We start from the raw sequence: 13,536 nt of genomic DNA on the forward strand, positions 1-13,536 counted from the left end.
CTCTTTAAAAGCAGGTAAATAAAAAAAGTTTGGTGAAGTTAGTTTACAAAGCAGTTACCTTGGCTGGTTTGCAAGTTGGTCAAAGTCAATTTCAATGTTCTGATAATATGTCAACTTTTAACAGACTTGATGTGGTCACATTTAAAGGGACAGTCTAGTCAAAAATACACTTTCATGATTTAGACAGGGCATGTAATTTTAAACAACTTTCCAATTTACTTTTATCAACAATTTTGCTTTGTTCTATTGGTATTCTTAGTTGAAAGCTAAACCTAGGTAGGCTCATATGCAAATTTCTAAGCCCTTGAAGGCCGCCTCTTATCTGAATGCATTTGACAGTTTTTCAGAACTAGAGGGAGTTATTTCATATGTGCCATAGATAAAATTGTGCTCACGGCCGTGGAGTTACCTAGAAGTCAGCACTGCAGAGGCTTAGATACAAGGCAATTAGAGAGGTAAAAAGTGTATCAATATAACGGTGTTGGTTATGCAGAACTGGGGAATGGGTAATAAAAGGGATTATCTATCTTTTAAACAATAACAATTCTGGTGTAGACTGTCGCTCTAAATAACTTTTTAGTGGCTAGTAAATAAACCCAAAAGCAATGAAATTTGTAGTTTTATGTAATGTAAATATAGAATAAATATTGTTGTACACTAAAATGTTTGCCTGTATTATACAAATGTTCTTTCTAATGCAGTAAAACCACATCTCGGCGGTGCAAGCGATTTTACAAGATGTCAGTAAAATAGGTCGAGCGGATGGCTGTGGTTTGTGTAATTCTTAACAGCTTTTGCAGCAGCATTCACGCTACACACAAAGAGTATCCTAGGTAGGCTCAGGAGCACTATATTGCAGCAATGCTGCATCAATGCTCATAACAATTTGCTAACAAATTTCTACACTTTTGAGCACTAGATGGCAGCAGCGTATAACATTGTTAAAAAGCATTGTTGCAAAGCTAATGTTCGCATAGTTTTTTAAACACGTGCACGCTCCTTAGCCTACCTAGATATGTTCTCCAATGAAGGATACAAAAAGAACAAAGTCAACTGATAATCGAGTAAAATTGGAAAGTTTGCTTTTTTAATTGTATTCTCTAAATTCTGAAAGAAACATAGTGACAACTTCTCTTTTATATCGTTTTTTTAGAAGTTTGCGGATAAGAACAGATATGATTTTTTTTGTCAATATTTTAAAAACTATTATCCAGTTAATGCAGACTTTTAATCCAGTGTGAGGTTTATTTCCACCCTTTAGCTAGCTTTTAGTTGGAGTTATTTTTTTATGTAAATTATTATGATAGCATTGTAATGGCTGACAGCACTAGGTCTGAAGTAAAACGTTTTTAAGTTTAATTATGACTTTAGGGTCCCTTTAGGGACACGGAACCCAACCTGTTTCTTTTATGATTCAGATTGAGTGATTTACTTTGCTCTCTCTGTATTCCCAGGAATGTGCACGTGAATGGAGCAATTTATGACAATGGTTTCATAACGATGTTACATATTTGCTAAATGGTAGCAGTGTTTGCTGCCATATAGTGCACCAGACATGCACGCTACCTACCTAGGTATTGTTTTCAACAAAGAATGCTATAAGAACAAAGCAAATTTTTACATTGGAAACTTTTTTTTTTTTTAATTGTAGGTTCTATATCAGTAATGGCTATCCATGGCACCACAGGTGTTTTGAAACTACATTTCCCATGATGCTTAGGCACTCTGCAGTCTAGTTGAGCATCATGTGGGTTTCATGTCCCTTTTTTTAATGGATTAACTTTAAAGGGACATGAAACAGAACATTTTATTTCCTGATTCAGATATAGCATACATTTTTAATCAACTTTACAATTTACTTCTATTTTCAAATTTGCTTCATTCTCTTGGCATTCTTTACTGAATGAGCAGGAGCTAGCTGAACACATCAGTAAGTCAATGACAAGAGGCATATATGTGTAGCGACCATTCAGCATCTAGCTCCCAGCTCCTAAACCTACCTAGGTATACTTTTGAGCAAAGGATACCCAGAGAACTAAAAAATAAAAGTAAATTGGAAAGTAGTTTAAAATTGTATTGTCTACCTGAATCATGAAGGGAAAGTGGAGCTGTCTTTGTGGCTATGTTGGTGCTAAAACCCTGCAGCTAATGATTTAGCAGCACAGTCTAATATAAAACATTAAACAGTTGGACAGATGGCAATACAAAACAGCCACAACCCCTCCCTGCATCTCTAGCCTTAGTACTGGGGCAACGATGAAGAGGTTCAAAGGTTCCAGGCGACAAAGCACAGAGAAGTGTGTGCACAGGTCACTGAGCACCTCCCCAGTGATGTTGTTTTTACGTGACAGGGAGAGGCAGTGAGAGGTAGTGTGTGTGTGCCTGTCTCTGCGTGTGTCTGTGGAAGGGAAGGGGGGGTTAGAACAAAAGGGCAGAAAAGGAGGATCTGTGCAATTGATGGTGTCATGTAGCCAGGTAGTACACACAGATGACATAGCAATTAAATATTTATTATACATAATACTGTAAATAAACTAAGCTATAACAGCAAAAATAGCTGCTTAATCCCAATAGTATTAAACAGCAGCAAACAAGGACCCGTACTTACCTATGGTACCATTATGTTTAATTATTCAGTACCAGCACAGAACAAAGGGACGTTTAAATAAGGCTGTTCCCCTTTAGGACTATAATGCACTAACAGCAAAATCCCATCTGCTGTGCTTGTACTGAAGGTTATACACAGAATGGGAATGTAAACAACGTGCCACTGGAATAACACAGCTGACTTGCAGGCACTTTTAAATGAGGACATTTGAATCGCTAGATTTAAAGAGTGGACATGCGCATGCGCCCAGCTGTATGCCACGAGGTAAAACATCTACTCCAGCTACAGAATCGCGCTGCTTTATATCGCTCTCACGCTGTAAGTTTGTGGTTAAATACCGGCATCTGAAGGAGTTAACAAGCTGCACATTTCCAGGACTGTAAGATTTTAACTGGGCTGATTTAAATGACAACTTACTTAGGACTGTGAGACCTGCACAGAAGGCTGCGCCAGGCGTACACAGCAATGCCAGAGATGGTGCGGCACAAGCCCTCGTTATAGGGTAAAGTGCAGGGTACTGACCTAAGGTTACCATCGCTATAATCGCCCTTTATCTGTTGTACTGATTAGATTGTACGGGTCAGGAAGATGCTGAGAATTCTTGTCATTCATTGGAAACAAAACAAAGGTCTCTACATCACACCTGAAACAAACCTCTCGGTTTAAACAAAACAAAACAACCAAATCAACAATCTTTAAATGAAATATTAGAAAAAGTTAAATAAATAAATAATTAAAGGGATAGTATCGTCAAAAATAAACTTTCATAATTCAGATAGAGCAGCAATTTTAAGCAAATTTCTAATTTACTCCCATTATCAATTTTTCTTCGTTCTCTTGGTATCTTTATATAAAATAGCTAGAATGTAAGCTTAGGAGCCAGCCCATTTTTGTTTCAGAACCTGGGTAGCGCTTGCTGATTGCATGGCTACATTTAGACACCAATCAGCAAGCGCTACCCAGGGGCTGAACCAAAAATGGGCCGGCTTCTAAGCTTACATTTTAGATTTTTTAAATAAAGATACCAAGAGAACGAAGAAAATTTGATAATAGGAGTAAATTAGAGAGTTGCTTAAAATTGCATTCTCTATCTGAAGCATGAAAGTTTAATTTTGACTAGACTGTCCCTTTAATTAAATAAAAACTTATTTTGTTTGAGAAGTTGGTAATTACAACGCTCTGATGGCCACAAACCATCTACCTTTGTAATATCCTGTGGTTTAATCCTCAAACTTGTTATTAACCACTTGGCTGCCAGTGAACAAATGGGCGTCTGAAACAGGAAAATTAAATATTGTTATTTGCAAACTGTTTAATCTGGATTTGCCTAATAATATCTTAAAGTGAATGTCAATTTTGAAGCTAAAGTTCCCGGTTTTTAAAAATTCGATTAAAAACAGGGGCACTTTAATTCATCAAAATTTACATTTCACTCCTGTTGAAAAAAAAAACCAACTTACCTTTTAATCTTCACAGCAGCTCCAGCTTCCTCTGGTCGTTGCAAGCCATTTCTGACGTCAGAAATGATGGATAGGTCATCCTCCAATCACGACTTACCCCCCGGGGGAATCAGTGTCTGATTCAACGCCGTGTTTGGAGGAAGCCGGATTCCTAATTTTAGACCCAGGAAGAGGCTTTGCAACGGGTGGAGGAAGCTGGAGCTGCAGTGAAGTTTAAAAAGGTAAGTTTTTTTTCTCAAGTGAAATGTAAATTTTGATGAATTAAAGTGCCCCTGTTTTTAATAAAAATTTTAAAAACCGGGCACTTTAGCATCAAAATTGACATTCACTTTAATAATAGTAAATTTGCTTTGTTCTCTTGGTATCTTTTATTGTAGAGTAAAACTAGGTAGGCTCATAAGAGCTCAGGAGTGTGCACGTGTCTTTAGTAATCTATGACAGCAGAGATTTGCAACATTATTTGTAGCTTTGTAATACAATGTTGCAAAACACTGCTGCCATAGAGTACTAAAGACACGTGCACACTCCTGAGCTCTTATGAGCCTGCCTAGTTTTATTCTTCAATAAAATATACCAAAAGAACAAAGCAAATTTGATAACAGTAGTTTAAAATTGAATGCTCTATCCAAATCATGATAGTTTAATTTTGACTTTACTGTCCCTTTAAGCCTAGATTTTGCTTTGACAGAGAAAATGTGATAAAACGGTGCAGTTTTACTCAAATAGGTTATACTATCCATATAACTGAAAAAAATATGAAGAAAACAAACATTTTAAATTTAAATTGCAAGTCATCCAGCATTTTCAATTGAACACTGATATTCATTGGCTTTGTTCCCATCAGTTAATTCTCATTAGCAGGTGTTCTGGTAAAAGGCCGAACTTTGGAAAAGAGCGAACCATGTCACTTCCTGTGACGTTACATCAGCTGTTATACAAATTTTGGACCTAATGCGCATGCGTGCCAGCGTCATCACATACCTGGCCGCATACGTCACTGGTAAAATATTTAGAGCTGTGAAATTCTAAAACCCTTTCTAGAGCGCATGCGTGGGATTTTGTATCATAAATAGTGCGCTCATGGAAAGCTGTTTATTAGGCTCCTCTGCAATATTCGGAACTCCGCCCCCCACTGCAACTACTCCCATTACTACTACTACTCTAAAGCTGAGTCTCCGTGCATGACAAACAGCTGTTCTCTTTGTTAATCAACCAAAAGATTTACTGCTGCAACAAATGATTGCTCCCTTCAATGTCATTGTGTTTCATACACGAGCACGGAGACTCAGCTTTAGAGTAGTAGTAATGGGAGTAGTTGCAGAGGAGCCGAATAAACGGCTTTCCATGAGCAGGTATGTGATGACTCTGGCACGCATGCGCATTAGGTCCAAAATTTGTATAACAGCTGATGTAACGTCACAGGAAGTGACGTGGTTCGCTCTTTTCCAAAGTTCGCCCTCTTACCAGAACACAGGTAGTCAATAACATTAGCAGGAAGTGTATCAACCAATGAGTAAAAGCAGGAAGTGCCTGTCAGCCAATGAGGATTAACAGGAAGTGCACAATTGTAGTATAACTTTTTTTAATGCTACTTCTATTGTGAAAATTTAAAACTAATTTATAGCTTTAACCCAAAAACAACCAAATCCAACAATCTTTGAATGCAGATTAAAAAATTATTATAATCCACAATATAAAAGAAAGAATCCAAATCCAGGAAATGGGAAATATAATATCTGGAAACAAAAACATGTTGCATTCATTTCAAGTCTTTAAATCTAGTTACACACTGCATTGACAATAAATCATTTTTTATATCATTTTGTTTATGCAGTTGGTATCTTTATTTGGATTTCTGGTGGACGAAAACTAGCTACCCCTTTGATATCCTGTGGTTTAGTCATCAACCTTGTTATTAACCCCTTGGCTGCCAGTTTTATCTACTGAGGCTCCAAATGGCAGATTTAACAAACAGGCTTCAAACAAAAGGTGCATGTTACATGCCTAGGAAATTAAAGTGTCATTATAGTGATACAATGACATGCATTTGTTCATTAGAAAGTGTCATTTTATCACTAGCTGCAAAGCAGACGCTGATCCAATTAGCAGCACTAGCCACACAAATCAGCTGTGGTTGCGCCTGTTTCGCAAGCCCAGTTATTAGCATCAATGCCACTGATAATGGAAGCATATATTTCCTGTACCTCTTAAACCAGTAGATTTCCTCAGGATCAGCTATGCCATGTTCCCTCATTTTCCCGACCATATAAGCGCTCTTTTTGATGGCCAATTCATATCGTTCACTGCGGGACAGGAAGTTAGGATCCTCATGCTGGAAAAATGGGTCACTGAGCACCAAGTTCTCTAGACAAAGAGAGAAATAAAAAAAAAAGATTACTAGGACCTTGGAGGCAGAGGAAGCGCTATACCGTCCACCACACCAATACATGGCTATTCTTTTTACGAAGGTCTACGCAATGATAGCCCATTTAAATTTTGTCCTTAGATGTATAGCTATTGAGCCTAGGTACAGCAGGTAAATAAAAACAGCTATAATATTGTAAAATGCATCTGAGCTGTGTATATAAGGTAAGAGATGAAGCTGTTTTTATCATTTTTATCATGGTAATCTGATAATGAAATCGCTGCATAGCAATGTGAGGTCCATTATTTATTTCTCATACTGCAATAAATCACACTTAAAGGGACACTAAACCCAAATTTTTTTCTTTCATAATTCAAATAGAGCAGCAATTTTAAGCAACTTTCTAACTAACTCCTATTATCAATCTGTCGTTGTTCTCTTGCTATCTTTATTTAAAAAGCAAGAATGTAAGCTTAGGGGTCAGTCCATTTTTGGTTCAGCACCTGGGTTGTGCTTGCTGATTGGTGGCTAAATGTAGACACCAATCAGCAAGAGCTATCCAGGGTGCTAAATCAAAAATGGGCCGTCTCCTTAGCTTAGATTCCTGCTTTTTCAAATAAAAATAGCAAGAAAACGAGGAAAAGTTGATAATAGGAGTACATTAGAAAGTTGCTTAAAAGTGAATGCTCTATCTGAGTCATGAAAGAAAAAAAATCTGGGTTTCGTATCCCTTTTGACATATTTACAACACTATAACCAAAATAATCTTTCGTTTTCGGCGCACTTGCATCCTCCTGCTGTTGACTCTAATGTTAGTCACAGACACCCTGCAAATCCTGGAAAGCAGAGCTCAAAACTGCTACATTGTAATTAATGTGTATTAGTCTCTCTTCCTGAGACGCCACACATATCTCACATCCCTGGTTGTGGCCACCTGCTTTGTATTGATCTCACCCCTCTCAGTGCCCACTCAACATCTACTGTTCCCCCCACTCAGGTACCTCATATCTATTTACCTCTTTCTCCAGGCACCCTCACATCTATTAGTCTCTTACCAGATACATGTCTACATTTATTCTCCTACTTCTACTGGTCTCTCACCAGCTCCCCTCTACACATATTCAACTTCCTAATTATTACTCTACATCTCTTGGTCTTCACCAGGTACCCCAACTCCACTTGTTCAATTTCTTGGTCTCCTGCCACTCAGGTACACCATACATCTACTAGTCCTCTCTCTCCGGTAACATACACAGTACATCTATTAGTCCTCTCTCCACTAACATACACCGTACATCTACTAGTCCTCTCTCTCCACTAACATACACCGTACATCTATTAGTCCTCTCTCCACTAACATACACCATACATCTATTAGTCCTCTCTCCACTAACATACACCATACATCTACTAGTCCTCTCTCTCCACTAACATACACCGTACATCTACTAGTCCTCTCTCCACTAACATACACCGTACATCTACTAGTCCTCTCTCCACTAACATACACCATACATCTACTAGTCCTCTCTCTCCACTAACATACACCATACATCTATTAGTCTCCTCTCCACTAACATACACCGTACATCTACTAGTCCTCTCTCTCCACTAACATACACAGTACATCTATTAGTCCTCTCTCTCCACTAACATACACCGTACATCTATTAGTCCTCTCTCTCCACTAACATACACAGTACATCTATTGTTCTTCCCTCCTTCAAGTACATCTTTCAACTATTGGTCTCCCCTTCAACTACAGGTCTCCCCCCTCAGGCACCCCCTACATCTACAGGTCTCCCCCCTCAGGCACCCCCTACATCTACAGGTCTCCCCCCTCAGGCACCCCCTACATCTACAGGTCTCCCCCCTCAGGCACCCCCTACATCTACAGGTCTCCCCCCTCAGGCACCCCCTACATCTACAGGTCTCCCCCCTCAGGCACCCCCTACATCTACAGGTCTCCCCCCTCAGGCACCCCCTACATCTACAGGTCTCCCCCCTCAGGCACCCCCTACATCTACAGGTCTCCCCCCTCAGGCACCCCCTACATCTACAGGTCTCCCCCCTCAGGCACCCCCTACATCTACAGGTCTCCCCCCTCAGGCACCCCCTACATCTACAGGTCTCCCCCTTCAGACGCCCCCTACATCTACAGGTCTCCCCCTTCAGACGCCCCCTACATCTACAGATCTTCCCCTTCAGACACCATCTACAGGTACCCCATACATCTACAGGTCTCCTCATTCAGGCACCCACTACATCTACATGTTTTCACTCCAGGTACCCCCTGTATCTACAGGTTTTCTCCCCAGGTACCCCATACATCTACAGGTTTTCCTTCCAGGTACCCCATACATCTACAGGTTTTCCTTCCAGGTACCCCCCTACATCTACGGGTTTTCCTTCCAGGTACCTCCTACATCTACAGATCTCCTAATTCAGGTACCCACTACATCTACAGGTTTTCTCTCCAGGTGTCCCCTGTATCTACAGGTTTTCTCCCCAGGTACCACATACATCTACAGGTTTTCCTTCCAGGTACCCCCTACATCTACAGATCTCCTCATTCAGGCACCCACTACATCTACAGGTTTTCTCTCCAGGTGTCCCCTGTATCTACAGGTTTTCTCCCCAGGTGTCCCCTGTATCTACAGGTTTTCTCCCCAGGTGTCCCCTGTATCTACAGGTTTTCTCCCCAGGTACCCCATACATCTACAGGTCTTCCCTCCAGGTACCCCCTACATCTACAGATCTCCTAATTTAGGTACCCACTACATCTACAGGTTTTCTCCCCAGATACACCATACATCTACATATCTCCCCCTCAGGCACTCTGCATGTCTCTTTCAGACATCTCCTACATCACCAGGTCTGCCCTCATGCACCTCCTAAGTCTCTTGATCTCTCCCTTCAGCTCCCCCTGACTATCTACTAATCTCCTCCCCTCGGGTAACCCTACATATTATTTTGGCCTCCCGATCAGCTACCCCTATATATCTACTACACAAACAACACTAAATGTATTGATGTCCCTCACCACACAAACCGCCTAAGCATATTTTGGTATTTGCCATCTCTGTACCCCATGTGCATCGGTATATCCCCGACCCCCTTGTGATTAGTTCCTCTACGCACCGATCTCCCGCCTCCTCTTGGTCTTCTCAGGGCTGCCATCCAGGATATAAGTGATGGTCTCGGGGTTGAATGAGGCGGTAGCCCGCTCCCTGCTCAGGTCCGGGTTCATGGCTCAGCTCTCCCTCACTAACTAGTTGAATGCGACCTTCGGCCCAGCAAGTGACAGCCCGGACCCGCCCCCAACCCGGCTGTCACAGGACACCTAGCAAGGAACTACAACTTCCGGGATTCATTGTGGCGATCAGGCGGTGTGACGTCACTGAATAGTAAGTAGAACATGTTGATGAGTCTGTTGGACTCTAGAAAGTAGAAACGTGTGTTCTGTGTGTGACTGCACTCCTGGTGATAGGCATCATTATACTGTGTGTGACTGTACTGCTAGTGATAGGTAGCATTATACTGTGTGTGACTGTACTGCTAGTGATAGGCAGCATCATACTGTGTGTGACTACACTCCTGGTGATAGGCAGCATCATACTGTGTGTGACTGCACTCCTGGTGATAGGCAGCATTATACTGTGTGTGACTGTACTGCTAGTGATAGGCATCATTATACTGTGTGTGACTGTACTGCTAGTGATAGGCAGCATTATACTGTGTGTGACTGTACTGCTAGTGATAGGTAGTGTAAAGATCTCCTTATGATATATTCATTACAGGTAGCATTATACTGTGTGTGACTGCACTGCTAGTGATAGGCAGCATTATAGTATAATAGTATAATCACTAGCAGTAGTCACACAAACAGTATGATGCTGCCTATCACTAGCAGTACAGTCACACAAACAGTATAATGCTGCCTATCACTAGGAGTGCAGTCACACACAGTATGTGTGTGACTGCACTCCTAGTGATAGGCAGCATTATACTGTTTGTGTGACTGTACTGCTAGTGATAGGCAGCATCATACTGTTTGTGTGACTACTGCTAGTGATAGGCAGCATTATACTGTGTGTGACTGTACTGCTAGTTATAGGCAGCATTATACTGTGTGTGATTGTACTGCTAGTGATAGGCAGCATTATACTGTGTGTGACTGTACTGCTAGTGATAGGCAGCATTATACTGTTTGTGTGACTGTACTGCTAGTGATAGGCAGCATCATACTGTTTGTGTGACTACTGCTAGTGATAGGCAGCATTATACTGTGTGTGACTGTACTGCTAGTGATAGGCAGCATTATACTGTGTGTGATTGTACTGCTATTGATAGGCAGCATTATACTGTGTGTGACTGTACTGCTAGTGATAGGCAGCATCATACTGTGTGTGACTGCACTCCTGGTGATAGGCAGCATTACACTGTGTGTGACTGTACTGCTAGTGATAGGCAGCATCATACTGTGTGTGACTGCACTCCTGGTGATAGGCAGCATTATACTGTGTGTGACTGTACTGCTACTGATAGGCAGCATTATACTGTGTGTTACTGCACTCCTGGTGATAGGCAGCATTACACTGTGTGTGACTGTACTGCTAGTGATAGGCAGCATTATACTGTGTGTGACTGCACTCTTGGTGATAGGCATCATTATACTGTGTGTGACTGCACTCCTGGTGATAGGCAGCATTACACTGTGTGTAACTGTACTGCTAGTGATAGGCAGCATTATACTGTGTGTGACTGCACTCCTGGTGATAGGCAGCATTATACTGTGTGTGACTGCACTGCTAGTGATAGGCAGCATTATACTGTGTGTGACTGCACTCCTAGTGATAGGCAGCATTATACTGTGTGTGACTGCACTCCTGGTGATAGGCAGCATTATACTGTGTGTGACTGCACTCCTGGTGATAGGCAGCATTATACTGTTTGTGTGACTATGGCTAGTGATAGGCAGCATTATACTGTTTGTGTGACTATGGCTAGTGATAGGCAGCATTATACTGTGTGTGACTGAACTCCTAGTGATAGGCAGCATTATACTGTGTGTGACTGCACTCCTAGTGATAGGCAGCATTATACTGTTAATGTGACTGTACTGCTAGTGATAGGCAGCATTATACTGTGTGTGACTGCACTGCTAGTGATAGGCAGCATTATACTGTGTGTGACTGCACTGCTAGTGATAGGCAGCATTATACTGTTTGTGTGACTGTACTGCTAGTGATAGGCAGCATTATACTGTGTGTGACTGCACTCCTGGTGATAGGCAGCATTGTACTGTGTTTGACTTTACTGCTAGTGATAGGCAGCATTGTACTGTGTGTGACTGTACTGCTAGTGATAGGCAGCATTATACTGTTTGTGTGACTGTACTGCTAGTGATAGGCAGCATTATACTGTTTGTGTGACTGTACTGCTAGTGATAGGCAGCATTATACTGTTAATGTGACTGTACTGCTAGGGATAGGCAGCATTATACTGTGTGTGACTGTATTGCTAGTGATAGGCAGCATTATACTGTGTGTGACTGCACTGCTAGTGATAGGCAGCATTATACTGTGTGTGACTGCACTGCTAGTGATAGGCAGCATTATACTGTGTGTGACTGCACTGCTAGTGATAGGCAGCATTATACTGTGTGTGACTGCACTGCTAGTGATAGGCAGCATTATACTGTTTGTGTGACTGTACTGCTAGTGATAGGCAGCATTATACTATTTTCTCTTGCAAGGTGTATCCAGTCCACGGATTCATCCTTACTTGTGGGATAGTCTCATTCCCTACAGGAAGTGGCAAAGAGAGCACACAGCAGAACTGTCCATATAGCTCCCCCTCTGGCTCCGCCCCCCAGTCATTCTATTTGCCTCTCTAACAAGTAGCATCTCCACGGGAGGGTAAAGTGAACTGCACTCCTGGTGATAGGCAGCATTATACTGTGTGTGACTGCACTGCTAGTGATAGGCAGCATTATACTGTGTGTGACTGCACTCCTAGTGATAGGCAGCATTATACTGTGTGTGACTGCACTCCTGGTGATAGGCAGCATTATACTGTGTGTGACTGCACTCCTGGTGATAGGCAGCATTATACTGTTTGTGTGACTATGGCTAGTGATAGGCAGCATTATACTGTTTGTGTGACTATGGCTAGTGATAGGCAGCATTATACTGTGTGTGACTGCACTCCTAGTGATAGGCAGCATTATACTGTGTGTGACTGCACTCCTGGTGATAGGCAGCATTATACCGTTTGTGTGACTGCACTGCTAGTGATAGGCAGCATTATACTGTTTGTGTGACTATGGCTAGTGATAGGCAGCATTATACTGTTTGTGTGACTATGGCTAGTGATAGGCAGCATTATACTGTTTGTGACTGTACTGCTAGTGATAGACAGCATTATACTGTTTGTGACTGTACTGCTAGTGATAGGCAGCATTATACTGTTTGTGACTGTACTGCTAGTGATAGGCAGCATTATACTGTGTGTGACTAACTGCTAGTGATAGGCAGCATTATACTGTATGTGACTAACTGCTAGTGATAGGCAGCATTATACTGTGTTTGGCTGCACGCCTAGTGATAGGCAGCATTATACTGTGTGTGACTGCACTGCTAGTGATAGGCAGCATCATACTGTGTGTGACTGCACTCCTGGTGATAGGCAGCATTACACTGTGTGTGACTGTACTGCTTGTGATAGGCTGCATTTTACTGTGTGTGACTGTACTGCTATTGATAGGCAGCATCATACTGTGTGTGACTGCACTCCTGGTGATAGGCAGCATTACACTGTGTGTGACTGTACTGCTAGTGATAGGCAGCATTATACTGTGTGACTGTACTGCTAGTGATAGGCAGCATCATACTGTGTGTGACTGCCCTCCTGGTGATAGGCAGCATTATACTGTGTGTGACTGTACTGCTAGTGATAGGCAGCATTATACTGTGTGACTGTACTGCTAGTGATAGGCAGCATTATACTGTGTGACTGTACTGCTAGTGATAGGCAGCATTATACTGTGTGTGACTGCACTCCTGGTGATAGGCAGCATTACACTGTGTGTGACTGTACTG

The 13,536-nt window shown here is 41.7% G+C and overlaps 2 protein-coding genes across 3 annotated transcripts in view; one reads left to right on the forward strand and one right to left on the reverse strand.

Moving 5' to 3' along the window:
• ACOX1 (acyl-CoA oxidase 1) overlaps positions 1-9,711 on the reverse strand; it is an 84,076-nt gene extending 74,365 nt beyond the window's left edge. For both annotated transcript variants that reach the window (XM_053709190.1, XM_053709196.1), the window contains exons 1-2: positions 9,575-9,711; positions 6,273-6,432 (exon numbers count right to left, since the gene is read on the reverse strand). In XM_053709190.1, coding sequence (XP_053565165.1) covers positions 6,273-6,432; positions 9,575-9,683 — 269 coding nt within the window. In that variant the 5' untranslated portion in view covers positions 9,684-9,711. The remainder of the gene's footprint in view (positions 1-6,272; positions 6,433-9,574) is intronic.
• Positions 9,712-9,725: 14 nt separating this feature from the next.
• Positions 9,726-13,536, forward strand: part of TEN1 (TEN1 subunit of CST complex) — a 48,441-nt gene continuing 44,630 nt past the window's right edge. The window contains exon 1 of the mRNA XM_053709205.1: positions 9,726-9,840. The gene's annotated coding sequence lies outside the window, so the exon portion shown is untranslated. The remainder of the gene's footprint in view (positions 9,841-13,536) is intronic.

This window comes from Bombina bombina, chromosome 1, assembly GCF_027579735.1.
Source record: "Bombina bombina isolate aBomBom1 chromosome 1, aBomBom1.pri, whole genome shotgun sequence".
Classification (NCBI taxonomy): Eukaryota; Metazoa; Chordata; class Amphibia; order Anura; family Bombinatoridae; genus Bombina; species Bombina bombina.